Here is a 19,395-nt window from a genome sequence, read left to right on the forward strand (position 1 = left end):
TCAAAACTTTATATATACATGCAACCTTAAAAAAATATATTATCTCAGTATTTTCTTTATTTCCCCCCCTCACTTTTTTCCCACCTCTGAAGCTGCGTTCACACCGACCTATTAAAGTTTTTCGCTGGCGTCGAGTTTACATACAAAGTCAATGCAAACGAGCGATTGAGCGTATATTCGCCTGGGAGAAAAATCGCTGGGCGTCCGAGCGACAGAGACAGAGCGATAGGGAGAAAATACGCTCGTCGCCCGAGATGAAAAATACGCTGGCATCAGTCGCTCGCTGTTCAACGCTGATTGGCTGCCGTGTGAGAGTAAGTCAAGGATCACACTGGCTTGGAACAAACCGCTGGTTTATTGTGTGGCAACAAACCGCATTGACAGGCTGACAGCTGACATGAAGTGAAGTCTGTCCTACCGGTATGGAGCTCGCATTAGGAGCACGCTGATAGGCTTAGCTTGTAAACAATGACGGTGGCTCGTAGTGGACAAATATCATGACATTGCGTAACAACCCCCACATGTCCGTCAATTCGTGTGCCTGTTGATGAGCGATTTAAACAGAGCGACAGAGCGATTCCAAAGGGTTGAATCAAGCGACAGAGAGAAAAATAAATATCTTGGTGTGAACACAGCTTCACTGGAGGTATTTTGTGCCTCAGACACCATAATGCTGGTTGATAATCATTCCTTAATGACTCTTACAATAGCAGCCAAGCAGCACAATGTATCTTATCATGGCAGCTAAATAGCTCTGTAATAACCTAGATCTACCCAGAAAGGTGTAAACAGTGAGGTACACACTCACCCCCAGGCTCCCATCCAAACAACATCTTTTTAGATCATCAGTCGGTGAATCATACCTCAACATTAATTTGTATTTTGGTTATCTTATCATTATGTTAGCCATGTCAACTTCTAATTATTGCGCTGTCTGCTGTCAACTAAGAATGAATGTAGAATCACCATTAAGTGACCTGTACTTGAGCCTGTATGTATCCTATCTTGTCCTTGTCCTCTTCCAGGTCCTTCTGTCAGTCTTATGACATGAAGCAGCACTCCACCAAGGTGTTCAGGGACATCGTAAACGCCCTGGGCTCCTTCATCCAATCCCTCTTCATCGTCCCCAACGCAGGCAACAGCGCCGTCACCAGTGCACCTGCCGGTCAGTTCACAAGTATCGAGACTCATTTACTCATTCATGAGAATCAAATTCTAATATTTATTCTCATAAATTTAGACTGAGGATTCTCTTTCTCCTAATGTATGCAGCATTCAGGATCCCTATGGTTATGGAAATCCAGGAAAAGTCACAGAATTTGCACTCGTGATTTGTTCATATACACTTAAGCAACTGCCTCATTGTCAAAGTGTATTACTCGTAGAGCAAGATTAGAAAAATAAAATAGAAATAAAAATCCCCTCAAAATAAATTTCCAAGGTACAATGGAAATACAGACATGAAAAGTGGTGACATTTTTTTAAAACAAAAATGTGTGTTTTGTTTGTTTGTTTTGACCCCACTCTCTTCCTGCCTCCCAACCCTCCTGCTCTCTGACCCTCTGTCCAGGTGCCTCGGGCTCGGGTGCCCAGGGGTCGGCGCAGGGCGGTCCCGGGTCAGGAGGGGTCAGCGGCAGTATAAGCACGCAGGCTGCCTTCGAGTACCGTGGCACCTGGATCCCCCTTATGACTGTCAGTGTCCAGGGCAGTGCCAAAGCCACCTAGTGAGTGCTGTTACCACACACACACACACACACACACACACACACACGCACACGCTGTTTTGGAGATCCGGCCGGGTCCAACGGGCCCGACCTGCGCCAGATCTCGCGAGGAGATCTCTGGACTCCTCACGATAAATTCAAAAAACCAACTTGTTGTGGAGATCCAGCTGGGCTTAGTGGGCCCGTCTGCTGTTGTAGAGATAAGCTTGGTTCGTCACTGTTAGCATACATTGTCTCAGGCACACTCGTTAGAGCATGATGGAGGTCCCGCCTACCCATAACCCGCTGGCTAACTGGATGGTTGTGATAGTTGTGTTGGCCAGCAGCACCTCCTGTAAAGTGTTGTGGAGAAGGCGGTGTCTTCTCCCGTAAGGCTTCTTCCCGTAAGACGAGCGATGCGTAAGCACACCAGACGTCCAGCTCCTGACCCTGGAGAGCACACCAGCACGTCCAGCTCCTGACCCTGGAGAGCACACCAGACGTCCAGCTCCTGACCCTGGAGAGCACACCAGCACGTCCAGCTCCTGACCCTGGAGAGCACACCAGACGTCCAGCTCCTGACCCTGGAGAGCACACCAGCACGTCCAGCTCCTGGAAGTCATCGTTTCTGACATGGAATCAGGCTGGCCATAATTACAATGAATCAGCACTTCCTGCCGCCCTTCAAAATAAAATAATTTAGAAGGTAGAAGTCCACTTCGGTATCTGCTTGATCTTTGTGGCATGTGGTCTACGTCAGAATGTCGTACTGGACGTGAGTATATTGATTGTACTCTCGCGCGCCTGTTGATATAGTTATCGTTTGTGGCGCATGTGACATCACTGAGTCTCTCTCCGTTCACCACCATTCATACTTCTTCAGACGCTGGTACGCTGAGAGAGGCAGGAAGTGACGTTCACTTTGGCTCACTATTGCTGTGGTGCATCACCAAGATGTTCTTGTCCAGTGATTGTCCAAGCAATTATTACCAGATACTAAGACTCTGCTGAAGGCAGAGTTGAGTGGGGATACAGAGGGATAAATGGTTATTTCAAACCACCGGGGATCATATTATAATATTATAGCAACAATCAAAGACTTAGCCCCCCTTGAGGAGTGAAAACACTATTGTTATTAAGGCAGCACTCTGTATTTCACAGGGAACTGCCGTTTAAAAAGGACAGGGAATTTCAATAGCCAGAGGCCTTCCTGTATGAAAGAGTAGTGTTGTCCAAATGTTCCTCTTCTCCAAAGCTAATGGCATCTATTTGGTGTAATTAGGGCTAGCAGGAGGCAGAGTGGAGCTGACTAGTCTCATTATGCACCTTTCCCTTTCTTCATGTCTTTGAAGAGCCAGTGCACAAATGAAGCCTCTTTCTATGAAACGGACCAGAATGAATCCAGGTCAAAGCTATGATCTCAACTTCACCTAGGCTGCCTCGGTGACATCAGGGTGATTGGATGAAGTAGAGGAGTGAGACAGATTTTTACACATGAAAAAAAACGTGTGCAAATGTTGGTTGTGCAAGTCAAAATGAGGATTTTGGATTGGTCAATAAGCTAGTGATGCAGACAAACACAGATGTGTATGCATGGACAGATACAAACACACACTCAGAATCATGGATGGGCTTAATTTTCTTCCAACAAAAGTAGAGCTGCAACGATTAATCGATTAGTGGTCAACTATTAAATTAATCGCAGAGTAATTTTTAAGAGAAGAAAAGTCTAAATTCTTTGATTCCAGCTTCTTAAATGTGAATATTTTCTGGTCTGTTTACTCCTCTATCATGACATTGGGTTGTGGACAAAACCAAAACCATACATTTGAGGGCGTCATCTTGGGCTTTGGGAAACATTTTCTGATATTACCGAACAACTAATCGATTAATCGAGATAATAATAATCAACAGATTATTCAACAATGAAAATAATGATTTGTTGCAGCCCGAGACAAAAGTACTCAAATCAAGTGCATGACAGGGAGAGGTGTGCACTGTGCATTAAACACACTCCCTTTGAATCATGGACGAAATTAATTTTTTTTCTCCTTATATCAAACACATACAATATTTAACCTCTGTCTCTTTTTGCTCCATCTCTCTCCTCCCTCCCATCCTCCAGCCTGGAGATGCTGGACAAGGTGGAGCCTCCGTCCATCCCAGAGGGCTACGCCATGTCTGTGGCCTTCAGCGCTCTGCTGGACCTGGTGCGCGGCATCACCTCCATGATCGAGAGGGAGCTGGCCAAGGAAGAGGGGGAGGCTGCAGAGTACAGGGAGGCTCACCCTGCCCAGCAGTGGCATCCCCAACCTGGTGAGGAGGCGAGGGGGGGGGGGGGGGGGGGTGTAGTAGACTCGAGGATCAATGTTCAGATGTGCAGTGTTTTGATCATGTTTTGTATCATGGTTCATAAACATTGAAATATTCAGAGGGGTTGTGTATAATACTTCACAAATCTTGGTGAAATGTTCAGATGGAATAGGAGGAATAGTTCTGAGAATATAAAATAGAATAGAACTGTGGATGTGTGTGGATTGGAATATACATGACTGAACAAATATGTAACTTTGTCTGCAAATGAAAAGTGCATAGGCGAAGACAAGAAATATTAAGAAATAAGAATGCGTCCTAGATCCCTTTAGAGATGTGATAAACAAATAGAATTTTGTAACACTAAGACGGAGATGCATGTGTGTTGGAACAGCCGCACCTTGAGAATAAATACCTACACTTTATATATACATGATGTATTTATGGACTGTACCATACCTGGGATCCTGGATGGAAGCACTGTTCTGACCCCCAGTGGCCACTATTTTTCCTGCATGTTTATTTAGCTGTACATTCAATTAAGATGGGGAACAAAAGACACGCTTTTCTTCCTAAATGATATTATGGAAACCTGTGAGAAAGAATGACTGAATGATGCTTTTGTGTCTCTGTCTCAGGAGCCCACCTGGTGTGGGAGGAGATGGTCAGTGCCTGCTGGTGTGGCCTGCTGGCTGCCTTGTCTCTGCTGCTCGACGCCAGGTAAACAAGCCCTCTGCCTTTTCACACACGGTTACATTGTAATCAGTAGTCTTGTTAGATTAGCAGATTGAAGCTGGGACAGGTTAATTGCCCCACAGGGAGGAGGAATAAAGTTGTAAAGAGAGTCAGAAAATAGATACAGTATGTGCTCATTCTAGGGATGTTCATCAATAATCGAAAATCACGTGGAATTTTTATCGATTTTTTTTATAATCAAATCAAATAGGCCTAATGTGCTGAAACTACAGTATAAGAGTGGATTTCAGTTCACTACGTGGTCGCAACCAGGTGAGGGCGCAATGGGACTATGAGACATCTGAACAGAGGACCTCTGGGTGGGGCTATGGGCGTGGTCTCACTGGGCTTGCTGCGTGAGAACAGCAACAGCACATTGTCAGCACTCATCCAAACGAGGAAATGAAGTGAGCGAAGTTTTGTTTGGGACCATTTCGAGTTAAAAGACGACATTGTTCATTGCAAGAAGAACTGTGATGCCGTTTATAAGTACAACACGGCTAGACGCCAATGATTCACCACTTGAACAGCGTAGCCTACATCCGAGCCTGGTTAACGAGGAAGGCGCCTCGTCCTCGGCCCGGCGTGCAGAAAATATCACCCGGCTCGAGATGGATATGCTGCCCATACATATCGTTGTGGGTTTTCAACACCAGATCAATGTGATTGAGCCAGCGTACTATGTGCTTCCCTCACGGAGCACCACCAGGTGGATTGAAAATCGCTTCATAGCGCTTCGCACATAGGCATTTTGTAAAATAAAAACAAATATATATTAAAAAATATATATTAATATGATCGATAATTGATCATTAATTTTCCCGAATTTCGATTATGGACATTTTTTGAACGTCCCTAGCTCATTCCTTTGTAGCACATTGGCAAGCCAGCATCTTATTAGCAATTTGAGAGTACCATTTAGGCCACTCTAAGACTGCATTCACAGATGAAATATAGCCTAGTGTCCAGTCCATGCAACTGCACCCGCTGCTCAAAGATTTGTTTCACTCTTCTTTGAGTCTGGGATCAACATAGTTTGCACTTTCAGGGATCAGTTGAGGGTTGGGTGGTGCCAGGCAAGAGAAGATCTATCTTGACCACAAAAACAACCACACATTTTTCAAAGGCACAAAGATTCTGCCCAGATGTGAATACATTGCCTGGGTAAACCCAGCCCCCACATGACCTGCTCTCAGACCTGGGCCGTTTCTCAATAAGCGTTCTTGTGTGTTCTTGTGTCCCTGTGAAACGTCATTAGTCGCAGCCCAAGTACTGTTCCAATACAAAGTTCACATTTCGCCAAGAACGCTTAAAATTCCCGGATGTGTTCTCGACACGCCCACTTTACCGAGGATGCTCTGGTTGGTGACTTGTGTCAACTTGGCAAGGCAGATATCCCAGCATGCATTTCGGCATAAGCAGAGGCAGAACGCAGCAGAGAAGACGCCATAAGCTCCGGAAAGTTTTTTTACAATTTAAAGTTTTATTTCATCACTAAATTAATTTCTGATGACTTTTGATACCTACAAGCAGGGTAGTAGGTTTCAATAAGTGCCACTTTACGAACATTTATGGCGAAAAATGGCAAAAAGTTCCAGAGCACAATTGGCTGCATCTACATCAGCTGAGCTTTTTATTTGTGTAGTACTGCAGGCGGCCTCTGCGCTGGTATTGCGCAATACCCTCAAGAACGCAACGTCTCAAACTGCCAACAGCGTCATGTGTGCTTGTGACCTAGCAAGTTCATTCTTCCAAGAACGACTAGCAAGAACGTTCTCCCCAAGAACCCAAGAACAAGAATGCATTCTTGGTATTGAGAAACGGCCCTGTTCTCAGTCAGAGCAGCGTCAGTCTGAGGTCTGAGCAGGTCACTGGGGGCTGGGTTTACCCAGGCTAGTGAATACATTGGACACCTACTCATCCTTCTCAGAATGAGACTCTATGGCACCAGAACAACAGGAGCACACACACATGCCACTGAGCGTACACACTGCACTCTCCATCACTGTTCTGTCTCGTGGACCTCTTCTTCTCCCTCCTCTTTAGCACCGACGAGACGGCCACAGAGAACATCCTGAAGGCGGAGCTGACCATGGCCTCGCTGTGCGGTCGCCTGGGCCTGGTGACGCCGCGCGACGCCTTCATCACGGCCATCTGCAAGGCCTCTCTGCCGCCGCACTACGCCCTGACCGTGCTCAGCAGCAACGCCGCCAACCTCTCCGGCAAAGGTTAGCGCCGTGGCCGCGGGCGCCACTTAAATGTGCATAGAAAACACGGTGGAAGCAATAGTCCTAAAGCGCGGGAAGGCTTCAAAAGGACGAAGCAAAGCAGAAAAAGAAAGAAACACACAATTTAAAACTGAGGATGGTAATGTGTTTGTTTTTGTTTGTTTTTGTGCTGCAACCACTCGCTACTATTGTGAGTTTGTGCTTGTTCTTTTCTAGTGAAATGCTTAAATGCCTTTACACAGACACACGCAAACACTAGGCATAGTTGGATACTCCACCAGTCGTTTCCAAACTGGGGTACGTGGAGGTACTACAGGCGGTACTTGAGAGAGAGGGGAAAACGGAAAAATGTAAGAATAAACCATGAAAATAAATGAAACGTTAAAATAAATCTGCTCAGGAGGCACAAATTGCAACGCTTTCACTCCGTTTCTTATTTTGTAATGTTCTATTCTTCAAAAGGTGGGTTATCATTCATTCATAGGTCGAGGCCACGTCTCGTCATAGACGCTGGGTTAGCTGGCCCAGCCTGGCTGGGGGCGTGGTCAGGGTGGGGTAAAAACACCCGTTCTATCCATTCAGCAAAGTTAGAATTTAGCTGATAGCCCAACCCAGGCAGACACGATCGGGGATTTAACCACCGCAGTAAACGCACATCTGAGCAGACGTCTTGTGTTCTGCTCTAGAACCCCCAAACCTGGAGTTTAGAGCCGCAGCACCGTCTTTTGGTGAGTCAGCCCATGAGATATATCGGCGGTTTTACCCCACTCGCGCGCCAGCCGTTTAACATTTTGTGGGCGTTCCCAGACATGCCGACTGTCTCTATTGCATCATTATGCTAGAGTTTTCTCTTGCAGTTTTCTAAGCAAAATGTCGTAGTCGGGTAAAGGGGGTACTTGGATTCAGAAATCAGGGAAAGGAGGTACTACTGAAGCTGAAAAAGTTTGAGAAGCGCTGCTGTACCCCACAAGTAGGCCGTGTGTGTGTGTGTGCGCACGCACGTTTACAAATCTGATATGTTACTGTACCACACAGCTAGAAGCCATATACCCTGCTGGTGGTGGGTGGAAGTGTTTTTGCATGCTACAAGCCTGCTGATGGCTCTCCGACACCTCTGCTCATGTGCGTTCTATGTGACTTAATAACTTAATGAGCACTTCTCATCTCCCATATGGTTAGCTGGTCTTCACATGTGAAGTGTTCTCTCTCTCTGCCTGTCTGCCCCCCTGATGCTGCACTCTGATGACCATAAGCCACGGTGACTTCCAATTAGGAACAGAGAGGAGAACGTGTCAGGGGACGTCTCTCTCTCTCTCTCTCTCTCTCTCTCTCTCTCAGAGAGCGAGATTAAAGTCACCAATCATGAATGAGCATTACAACATTAGGTCACTGCCAGTTCTCCGATGCCAGCGTGGAATACATCTGTCACACACACACACACACACACACACACAGCTGCTCTCAAGCCGCGAACACTCGGAGATATTCGCTATTTGCATATTAGCTTTAAGAGATAAGCCTGCAAATTGGGTCTCAACTGGCGCTGGCTGTTTGCCTCTGAGCTAATTAAGCGCAAGCTTTTCTTCCATGTCGTAAGCTCGTTACAAAACCTGTTTGTGTGCATTACCGACCCTCTTTGGAAGACTGATTCCTGTGTGTGTGTGTGTGTGTTGTGTGTGTGTGTGTGTGTGTGTGTGTGTGTGTGTGTGTGTGTGTGTGTGTGTGTGTGTGTGTGTGTGTGTGTGTGTGTGTGTGTGTTGTGTGTGTGTGTGTGTGTGTGTCTGGGTGTGTGTTTTGTGTGTGTGTGTGTGTGTGTGTGTGTGTGTGTGTGTGTGTGTTGTGTTGTGTGTGATCTCTCCACAGCCTACTCCATCCAGGGCCAGAGTGTGCAGATCATCAGCCCCTCGAGTGAGTCTCATCAGCAGGTGGTGGCCGTGGGACAGCCGCTCAGCGCCCAGCCCCAGGGCACTGTGGTGGTAAGGGCACGCACACACACGCACACGCACAGACACACGCAGTGGTTTAGAGACTACGGTTACACTTGACATATAAGTTTCATTCAAGTTTGCAAAGATTATCCTGGTCGGCCAGAAATCGACCGCAACTCCGACCAATCGATTGGTCGAAACGGGGTCTTAAAAAGAAAAAAAAATGCAGTGTACTTTTTTGTTTTTGTTTTTGTTTTTGCAGTGAACTTTTTTCTTATTTGTTTGCAGTGTACTGACTACTGAGTGCACTATACCTGCTAGCTGATAATGATAAATCAAAGCTATTTGCAGCATCGATCAGGAGGGGGCAGCCCTCGTACGTAACAATAGAGACAAATCAAAGTCATAAAAACAACGTTCCATAAAGGAGAGGACAGCAGGAGATAAATCATATAGGCAAAAGCCATTAGGATGGGGGATGGAATCCAGAGCGGGGTTTGGGTAGAGGAGCGAGGTAAGGTTCTATCTCCAAACCAATCAAGTAATGACTTCTCAGTACACAAAACATAAAGGCCCTGCCTGACCTCACTGAGGTCACTCAGAGCAAGAACACACACGTGTTATACACATACATGCAGGCACACACACACACACACACACACACACACACACCCACACACCCACACACCAAGCCTACGTATTTCAATTTCCCTCTGGGATAATAACATGTCAAAGTCTATAGTCACTGGCCTTGACCCTGAGCTGAAACCATCATTACCACTTAACATGAGTTCTCCCCACAGCAATAACGCTCTATCTTTACTGTCTGTCAGGAAATAGCTCCTTCTTAGCTCTTGTCTCTTCCTTTCCCAAACACGTTTATATGACACGATCATTCAAGGCTCACAGGGATATTGTCATGGCACTGTGTCTCTGAGCCTGTATCTAGGAATTTGAGCTTATTTTGTTGATGCACTCATCGCAATTTTCTCTGTTTCAAGCTAAATACCCAATAACATGTAATGTAACGACACTAGGGGTGCTCCAAAAAATGGATTCTGAAAGGATCGCGATTCTTAATGCCACGATTCCTGGATCGATTCCAAACTCCCAAGAATCGATTCTTAAAATCGTTTTTTTTTTTTTTACAGTGCACCTGAACGCAACATGCAAGATACCGGCTGAATAAGTGTCCAAATGTTCATGTCATTTGTGTACTGTACTGCCACGGTGCCACCACCTCTTGCACTTGAGAACTCTGGTTAATGTATTCCCCCCAAAATCTATAAATCCTTCTCAAAGTCTACAGATCCCCCCCAGCCTATCTTATCTGAAGAACATAAGGGGGGAATTCCCCCCTAGTTTGCTAAATTAATTTAGGCCCTGACTGTAATACAGAAGTTGAATTTGAAGTTCAGCATTAATACATTTGTCATTTTTTGTGTTATATTTACCTTTGTGTGTTATTGCAATATAAAACTACATAATTGAGAATCGATTCTAGATTCTGGAATCGAGAATCGTTGGAATCGAGAATCGTTGGAATCGAGAATCGATTCTGGAATCGGATCGTGACCCCAGGAATCGGAATCGGATCGGATCGTGGCGAGCACCCCTAAACGACACTGACAGTACTATAATGTGTTTGTCCCTACATGTAATGTACATATAATGTGTTTGTCCCTACATACATGTAGTGTAACTATAATGTGTTTGTCCCTACATACATGTAGTGTAACTATCATGTGTTTGTCCCTACATACATGTAATGTAACTATCATGTGTTTGTGTGTCCCTCTGTCAGCTGACTGCTAAGAACATCCAGTGTATGCGAACCCTGCTGAACCTGGCCCACTGCCATGGTGCCGTGCTGGGAACCTCGTGGCAGCTGGTCCTGGCCACACTGCAGGTACTACTACCACCTGGCACTGTGCACACACACACACACACACACACACACACACACACACACACACTCCCTTATCAGATAAGGCAGGGCAAAAGAGGCAATCAATATCCTCTCTCTCTCACACACATGCACACGCACACACGCGTACTAATATCCTTATTCAACAAGGCAATTTGATAAAGAACGCATTGGTACATAAACTTTATGTACTTACTACATTGTCTGAAATTACCTTTTACCTCACCTACCAAAGCCTGGTCAACTTAATATTACCTGCCAAGAATAATTGTTCAAAAATAATTAGTAGACATTTTTGAAAGATGTCAGCCTCCCTGTTTTCAATGTTATTTTGTGTATTTATTCAGGTACTGTGTGCAAGAGACGAGAGCCCATTCAGACTTCATTTAAAACTTGCTTACTCACTTATTTAATGAGCGGTTTATTATAGTCCTTGAGCCAGTAGGGTTGGTCGGTACCATCTCGGGGGATTAACTTTCATAGTGATTTTTGAAAATATGTGTTAGCATTCCAGTGGCGGCCTCCAAATGTGTGTTTTCACTCGATTTATAACCCTGTGCAAAACACACTTTTCTAAAAGCACCATGGCAGCCAGATCCAATATGGCCACCCACTCTTGTCTTCTCTCTCAGCACTTAGTGTGGATCCTGGGGCTGAAGCCGGGGGCGGGCGGGGCTCTGAAGCCCGGCCGAGCTGTGGAGGGCCCCAGTACGGTGAGTGCTCTAATACAATGTCTGTTAACAAAGCTATTATAGCAGCCAAACACCTGAGAACTTAATATTCACACACCTACAACAACCTCAATTTACCACAAGATGTACCAATGTGCAAGTCAGTATTTGAATAAATGGAATAGAAACTACAATGTGTTGCTCAAATGTCTGAATATATTTTCCGAATACAAGTGTGCGAATATTTTCTGAGTATACATTCAAGTTCTCTGGCGTTTTGCCACTGTAATATACCTTCATAATCTATTGGCCTTGCTGTGGTGATCACTAACAGACACACACACACACACACACACACTCCCACACACTCCCACACACACACACATGAGTGCATAACACATAGAGACACACACACACACACACATGAGTGCATAACAGATAGACACACACACACACACACGTGAGTGCACACTGTATGTTTCTCTCAACTGTTCAAGGTGGTGAGCTAACTGGACGTTGTTGTGCCTTTATCCTGAGCAGGTGCTGACCACAGCCGTGATGACGGACCTGCCAGTCATTTCCAACATCCTGTCCAGACTGTTTGAGAGCTCCCAGTAAGGGCCAGTCCTTCATCTAGAAAAGGGGACCACTAAAAAATATCCTTGTAGGCTTGGAAAGATTAAAACAAAAATCAAATAAAAAAAAGCCACAGACCAGAGAGCTAAAAGTCACAACGTGAGATGTTGTCGGGTATAAAGTTTGAAGCTGCTCCATAGAAAATCAATTACGAAAGATGATCAAAGTGATTGGTTGTGCATTTTCTGGTTTAGACCTGATGAGGCTACCAAAGAATAAATCAAGTTAGCATAAAAACACAAAGAAACGTTGAGCACGCACATCCACTCAGTTAGAAGCTGCAGGACAAACAAATGATCAGCAACAGGCAAAAAAGTCTAGTCGGCACACTGCATAGAGAGTTGCTCCCAGTAGATTTAGTGTATGGATTTATGTTTCGGTCAATGCGACGAATCAGAAACAATCCATAGCATAATTGTACAGGGAGCACGTCTCTACGTGTGCAGACTCTACTTTTGAGGCATAAAAACAACCATTCTCTGTGTCAAACAAACATAGTCTCCATTTGTTGTTTGTGAGCAGCTGTACATGTAGATATTATCAATGAAAACATAACAAGTTTGAATCTTCCAACTTTATATTTTGGCTTTGGGACAGAGTTGTTTGTGTCCATAAATATGATTCGGCTCATATTAGACTAGAGGAATAACTTGTATGTTGTTAAATTGTTCAAAGTTTTTTTATTCGTTTTCTGTATATCATACAAAATACAAATACAGATTTAAATACACTTGACACTTTTAAACAAAAACCCATCCCACGAGAACCCCTAGCCTATTACACCACATACATCATGTCATACATCACAGTATATCAATACACAAAGACACACAGAAGAAAAACAAAAACAAAAACAGATTAATGAAAATAAATATGAGAGAGGGGGGGGGGGGGAAATCTATACATTTGAAATGCTTGAAGCATCCATTTTCTCTACCTGGTCCAGGACTGGCTGCCAGATGGTATAAAAGTCGAGGGCACAACCCCTTGTAGCGTATCGGATTTTTTCTAGGGTTAGATGATACATAAGATCTCTGACCCAGTGATTGAAAGTTGGAGGAAACTTGTCTTTCCATTTAAGGAGTACAAGTCTTCTAGCCAGAAGTGTACCAAACGCTATCATCTTTTTACTGCATTGGTTGAGGGAGAGATCATGTGGGACCACACCAAAGATTGCAATTATGGCAAGAGGTTCAATGGATATTTCTAGTATATCAGAAATGTTTTTAAATATGGAATGCCAAAAATCTACTAATTTTGGGCAAAGCCAAAACATATGTGATAAAGTGGCTGGGGTTGTTTGACAGCGATCACAATTAGGATCCATGTTTGGTGTAAATTTGGCCAATCTCGCCCTGGACCAATGCAGTCTATGTACAATCTTGAATTGTATGACTTTATGTTTTAAACAAATTGAAGAGGAGAATATTTTTTCTAATATGGACTCCCATACATCCTCAGAAAGATCTGTATCTAATTCTTCCTCCCATTGATTTTTTAAATGTATCAAGGGTTCTAGATTGTGAGAGTTGAGTGAGGTATAGATCCTTCCAATACTCCCTTTGGGGTAAGAGCTAAGCCCAGACTTTCATAGAGTGTTTGACTACTGGGTTGTATGTTGTTAAATTGAATAGTGTTCCCCTTTAGTGATCTGCTTGCTCAGCATTTGTCAGTATGCACATGTGCACTGTAGAATATTTGAATGTCATTGTTTGTGTTCCAGGTACCTGGATGATGTTTCCCTGCATCACCTGATCAACGCCCTGTGCTCGCTCTCCCTGGAGGCCATGGAGATGGCTTATGGAACCAACAAGGTCAATACTTACTGTTTGAAGTGTTGGGTGGAACTTGAATCACTGATGGTTTTGGATGCTCCATCCGTTGGCCTGGAATAAGTCTTTTGCATACCTCTCCTAGATTATTTATTATAAGTATATTTGTATAGCAGTTATCTTAACAACGCTGTGTGAAGTGCTGCGAACAAAGCAAACACATCGGCTATAATAATTGGGAGAGTTACTCTGCTGGCTCCATTGAGTAACATACTGTATCTGAAATAGCCCAAGACTATTAGTAGTGTTACATGGTGGAAACCAGTTCAATGGGCCAGCTTCTCAGTGACTGAACCCAAAGAGGAGACTGCAGCGACCCCATTTCACTGGCAACTTCTTTAATAAGGTGCAAAATCCTCACAGAAAAAACCCCATTAACCTTCACACGTAGCACAAAATGTAGGGTAACAGTGGATGGATACATCCAGAAGGAGGCAGTAATGCAACATAAAGGATGCCAACTGCCATAAAACACCACAGAAGAAGAAGAAGACCTCCACACGTAGGGAGGTCAGTGGGATTTTTTTGTGGGGAAAGTTTTCACAGGAGAGGACCACTTTTATGATTTTCAAAGCAATTTTCAGAAAACGCTTCGGGGCTCATGGGGGTGGTCCGTGGGGATTGTCTTGCTGAGCACAAAGTTTGCTGTTTCGTGAACTTTTGTCGACCACACAGGCCTTATTTTGTGCATTTTGGCCGAAGTTCCCATGCAGGAATCCCATTAGCTTTTGCATGTAGCAACCAGGAAGTGCAGGGACTTCTGGGTAAGCCTACAAAAATACGTCATCCCTGTGGTGCTCTTTTGACCATTACGGTTTCACTCTGAAGAAGACGCTGTTGAAACGTCAGTCTTTGCACCTTATTAAATACGTTGCCAGTGAAGTCATGTACTCCAGTCTACTCTTTAGGTTCAGTCACTGATAAGTAAATGGTTTCCAGTATTTTGCCCCATTCTGAGAGCACCAACCTCCCTCTGTGGGGGGGCTGAAGCTGAAGATTCCTTCCATAGTGTTACATAGTATTAGTGTAGTAGACACACACACACACACACACACACACACACACACACACACACAGAAGCCATACACATGTGGTTTTGATCAGAGGCTATTCATTTCCATTCAGCCATAATTGTAGTTTTCTTGCTCTTGTTTCAGGAGCCGTCTCTGTTTGCGGTGGCTAAGCTGCTGGAGACGGGCTTGGTCAATATGGATCGTATAGAGATCCTGTGGAGGCCACTGACCGGCCACTTACTGGAGGTGAGATCTACTTAGAGCTACAGCAGAACCACCCATCAGATGCAGACTAGAAATCATGAAAAGCTCTATAAGTATAACACTGCATTATCCTCATCATGTATCATTCCCATTTTCTTCAATACAGAAGATACAGTCCATAAAGGTGTGATCATTTTGTCAACCAAGGACTTAGTTTACTTGCCGTAACTTAAAAAGTACCATTGTTTTAATAGTTACACTTAGAATCAGATAAGAATCAAGATCAAGGAATGAAGGACTTTGACCTGTTACATTTGTGCGAGGGAGAAGTTTTAATGTTGTGTTATCAGTCATCAGAGATGGGAAAAGTACACACATTCTTTACTTTGGTAGAAGTACAGTTACTTGTGTCAAAAAAAAGTTTGGCAAAAGTAGAAGTACTGATTCAACTGAAAAGTAAAAAAAAAGTAATGAAATGTAATCAAGTAAATCAATCAAGTTTCAGTGCAAACTGAATCTCACGTCATATTAAGATAACTAGAATGTTTGTGTGCTTTTTAAAGACAAATGGAATCCACCAGAGAGAACAAACTCTTCACTTTTAATTTCCACAGAATCAGTTAACAACAGCAAACAGCATTAAGTTAATGTGTATTTTTTTTTTTTTGACAGTAAAACGCATTAGATACAAACATTAAAATATAGCAAATAGTTGATTCACTCTTCACTAGAACACAAACTCAATCTGAAAACTTGTTTTTTTTAACTATGCTCCCAGTCCCAGATATACTGTAGGGATTTTTTTTAGATAGGTTTAAAGCATTACACAGGGTTCCCACACCTTCTTAAACATCAAATTCAAGGACCCAAATTCACCAACTTTCAATGATTTCAAGGTTCTGTGGGAATCCTGATTACATGTCAAAAAAAATCAATGCTAAACAACAATACTTAACTTTAGCAGTTGTCAAATTAAGTCTGGACAGTGCAAGTGTCTCAGGGGTAGGTAGATAGTATCAGGTTTTGTAGGGAGGCAGGTAGGCTACATTGTGCGTGCACACAATTTGCATGCTTCATATGAATTTTAGAGCAAATAAAAACAAACAAATGAAAGTATTCCCTTCAAGTATTCTATATATTCTTTTAATAAAGTACTTGTATTCAGAATACCACCAATTTAAAATGTAACTGGACTGAATACAGAATACTCATATTTTGCATTCTAAATACTGTATTCTGAATACATGTATTCAGTTACTTCCCAACCCTGCTCGTAGCACATGTCTTACACTTACGGTACTAACGGTGTGTGGGTTTATATGGTTTCTGTAGTAGTAGGAAATTCTCTTGGGATTCTCTATATATGTGTGTGTGTAATAGGCAATGTACACCAGATGTGTTACGGCTGCGTTGCGGGACTCTCGCCCATGTTAATTGATGGGCGGTACAGAAAAATGACGCCCCTGTTAAAATTTTTGTCGGATCCCCGCATACGTCTGACAGATGACATGAGTGTGGGTCCGTTCGCAGCCGTACCGCATCTGTTCCGGAGCTGGTGGACATTAGCCCTAAGTGCGTGCGTTTGGAGAATGGTTTTCTTCATATTGTCTTTCTCTATCTCCCTTCTCTTTTGCACTGCTGTGTGTTTTGCAGAAGGTAAGCTCAGATTCTCTCCTCCCTAATCATTGGCTTTCCTTCGCTCTCTCTCTCTCTCTCTCTCTCTCTCCTCCCTCCATTTTCTTTCCCTCAGTCTGGCATCAACATGTTGGAGTTGAGAGGTTGCTCTGTCCAATATTTGATCTATGATCTCTACTCTCTTACGCACAAGTTGCAATGTGGAGCTCTGATTTGATCACAGAAGCCGAATCTGAAGCTACATCTGCAAAATGTACCGTACGCTTAGATAAAATGCTGCTCATCTCTTTCTTGGCAACCTTGCACAGATACAGACGCCGGGTCTGTATTCTAATTCAGCCGTTGATATTTTGACGGGAAATGTGATTGTCACCTTTTAATACGTTTCTCTTTTGTTTTGGGATGAAGATTTAGATGAACTGAAGCATGCGGAGCTATGGAAGCCAAATGATTTTATACATACACATGATGGCCATCTGGGTTCTTGAGGGTCACAGCTAATTGACTAGCATTGCTACAAGTCTCTTTTTATGCCCGTTAAAAAAGTGTCACCTACTATGTTAAAGTCTGACTACCAAATATTTAAACGTCAGCATGGCCAACATCACTACAGACCGAAAAGATCCAAAGAAGAGCTAAAAAATACTTTGTTCATGTGTGAATCCACAAGCAGGAGAGAGGTTTGTACCCCGCTTGTACAGTATGTTTCTCCCTGCTGAGCCCGGCCGCTCCATGTGTATCTATAGCAGCTTTCATGATATGATGATTACCATGTCCCAGCATAGCCTGTTGTCAGAGGGGATCTAAACCTCACTCATATGATTACCCTGTCCCAGCATAGCCTGTTGTCAGACGTAGGGGTGTCACGATACACTAATTTCACGATACGATACATGATATTGGGTTCACGATAACGATACGATACGATATTTTAACAATATTCTTTTTAACAAAAGTAAATAATTTTTATGTAATTATTTATCATTTATTTAACCATGTGGGTCCCGTTGAAATCGAAACCTCTTTTCAAGGGAGCCCTGGGAAAATACTGGAAAAATAGTCTTTCATTTGAAATACACAAAATACTAAACAAATGCTGTTTTTGGAAATTGTTATTATAATAACTAGAAAACAACATGGAAGATAATGCTTCTCTTGCAATAGAATGTGTCACACTGTCACAAACTAAATGTTTGTTGCATGGTGAAAGAAAAATAAAGTATACAATCTATTTCTTAAATAACTCATGCTCAATGGTCCCTAAACTTATGTAATCTTATGTACCCCTTGAGCTGTTTTGCCATGCCAGTAGTAGTCTACCCCCTCACTCATGCGTGTTGATTCTGCTAAATTTGTTCTATTATTATTCAGGAGCGTTTTTTTTACGATATAATTTTTTTCTGACGATACGCATATCGTGACGTTTCGATATCGCGATATATCGTGCGACGAAATATCGTGACACCCCTACAGTCATATGATGACCCTGTCCCAGCATAGCCTATTGTCAGACGCGATCTAAATCTCATTCATACTGTATGATTACCCTGTCCCACCATAGCCTGTTGTCAGAGGGGATCTAAACCTCACTCATGCGCTCTGTGGTTTAATTCTCCTGCTCCTCTGTGGCCACTCCTGGGAAACACTGTTCTCAACAGCCTCCGCCTCAGATCTCTCTCAGCAACAAACACACACAATCATACACTTCAGCACATACACACAAACACACACTCATACACTTAAGTACACTGTCTAATGTCTCTCCACGCCCATGTGTGTGTGTCTGTGTGCAGGTGTGCCAGCATCCCAACTCCAGGATGAGAGAGTGGGGGGCTGAGGCCCTGACGGCACTCATCAAAGCCGGCCTGGCCTACAAGCACGACCCCCCGCTAGCCCGCAACCAGGTAGCTACAATAGCACTGCACAGTCTGCACTACTGGAGTATATCTCTCACTGCACAGTCTGCACTACTGGAGTATATCTCTCACTGCACAGTCTGCACTACTGGAGTATATCTCTCACTGCACAGTCTGCACTACTGGAGTATATCTCTCCGGATAGAGCACAAACAACAACATCCAATCTGCTATAAGAAATTGATGGGCGTTGCATGTATAAAATATATACCATTTCACCGTACTTGGACGTTGGAAAGACACGGGAATATTTCTTGGATTTAAATTGTATACGTTTCTCTGTTGCTTTGACCCCTGAACTCCTTACTACTGGTTGCTTATACATTATAACGTTGCCATTTTAAGAAATGTATTCCCCTCATAAGTCTTCTTGGATAAGAGTGTCTGCCAAATGGCTATAATATGAAGGACAGAAATGTCACAATCACACTATCACTTAAGCTGTGTTCACACCGAGATATTTATTTTTCGCTCTGTCGCTTGATTCAACCCTTTGGAATCGCTCTGTCGCTCTGTTTAAATCGCTCATCAACAGGCACACGAATCGACGGACATGTGGGGGCTATAACGTTACGCAATGTCATGATGTTTGTCCACTACGAGCCACTGTAGATGTTTACAAGCTAAAGCCTATCAGCGTGCTCTTCTAACGCG

The 19,395-nt window shown here is 43.6% G+C and overlaps 1 protein-coding gene across 2 annotated transcripts in view; it reads left to right on the forward strand.

The window, feature by feature from the left end:
- Positions 1-19,395, forward strand: part of mon2 (MON2 homolog, regulator of endosome-to-Golgi trafficking) — an 86,259-nt gene that overhangs the window by 41,946 nt on the left and 24,918 nt on the right. For both annotated transcript variants that reach the window (XM_083663096.1, XM_083663097.1), the window contains exons 10-21: positions 1,026-1,165; positions 1,571-1,724; positions 3,829-4,019; positions 4,655-4,736; positions 6,798-6,979; positions 8,843-8,955; positions 10,712-10,816; positions 11,467-11,547; positions 12,046-12,119; positions 13,865-13,955; positions 15,131-15,232; positions 18,619-18,729. In XM_083663096.1, the coding sequence (XP_083519222.1) occupies positions 1,026-1,165; positions 1,571-1,724; positions 3,829-4,019; positions 4,655-4,736; positions 6,798-6,979; positions 8,843-8,955; positions 10,712-10,816; positions 11,467-11,547; positions 12,046-12,119; positions 13,865-13,955; positions 15,131-15,232; positions 18,619-18,729 (1,426 nt within the window). The remainder of the gene's footprint in view (positions 1-1,025; positions 1,166-1,570; positions 1,725-3,828; positions 4,020-4,654; positions 4,737-6,797; positions 6,980-8,842; positions 8,956-10,711; positions 10,817-11,466; positions 11,548-12,045; positions 12,120-13,864; positions 13,956-15,130; positions 15,233-18,618; positions 18,730-19,395) is intronic.

The sequence above is a fragment of the Poromitra crassiceps genome (assembly GCF_964638095.1).
Source record: "Poromitra crassiceps genome assembly, chromosome: 30".
Classification (NCBI taxonomy): Eukaryota; Metazoa; Chordata; class Actinopteri; order Beryciformes; family Melamphaidae; genus Poromitra; species Poromitra crassiceps.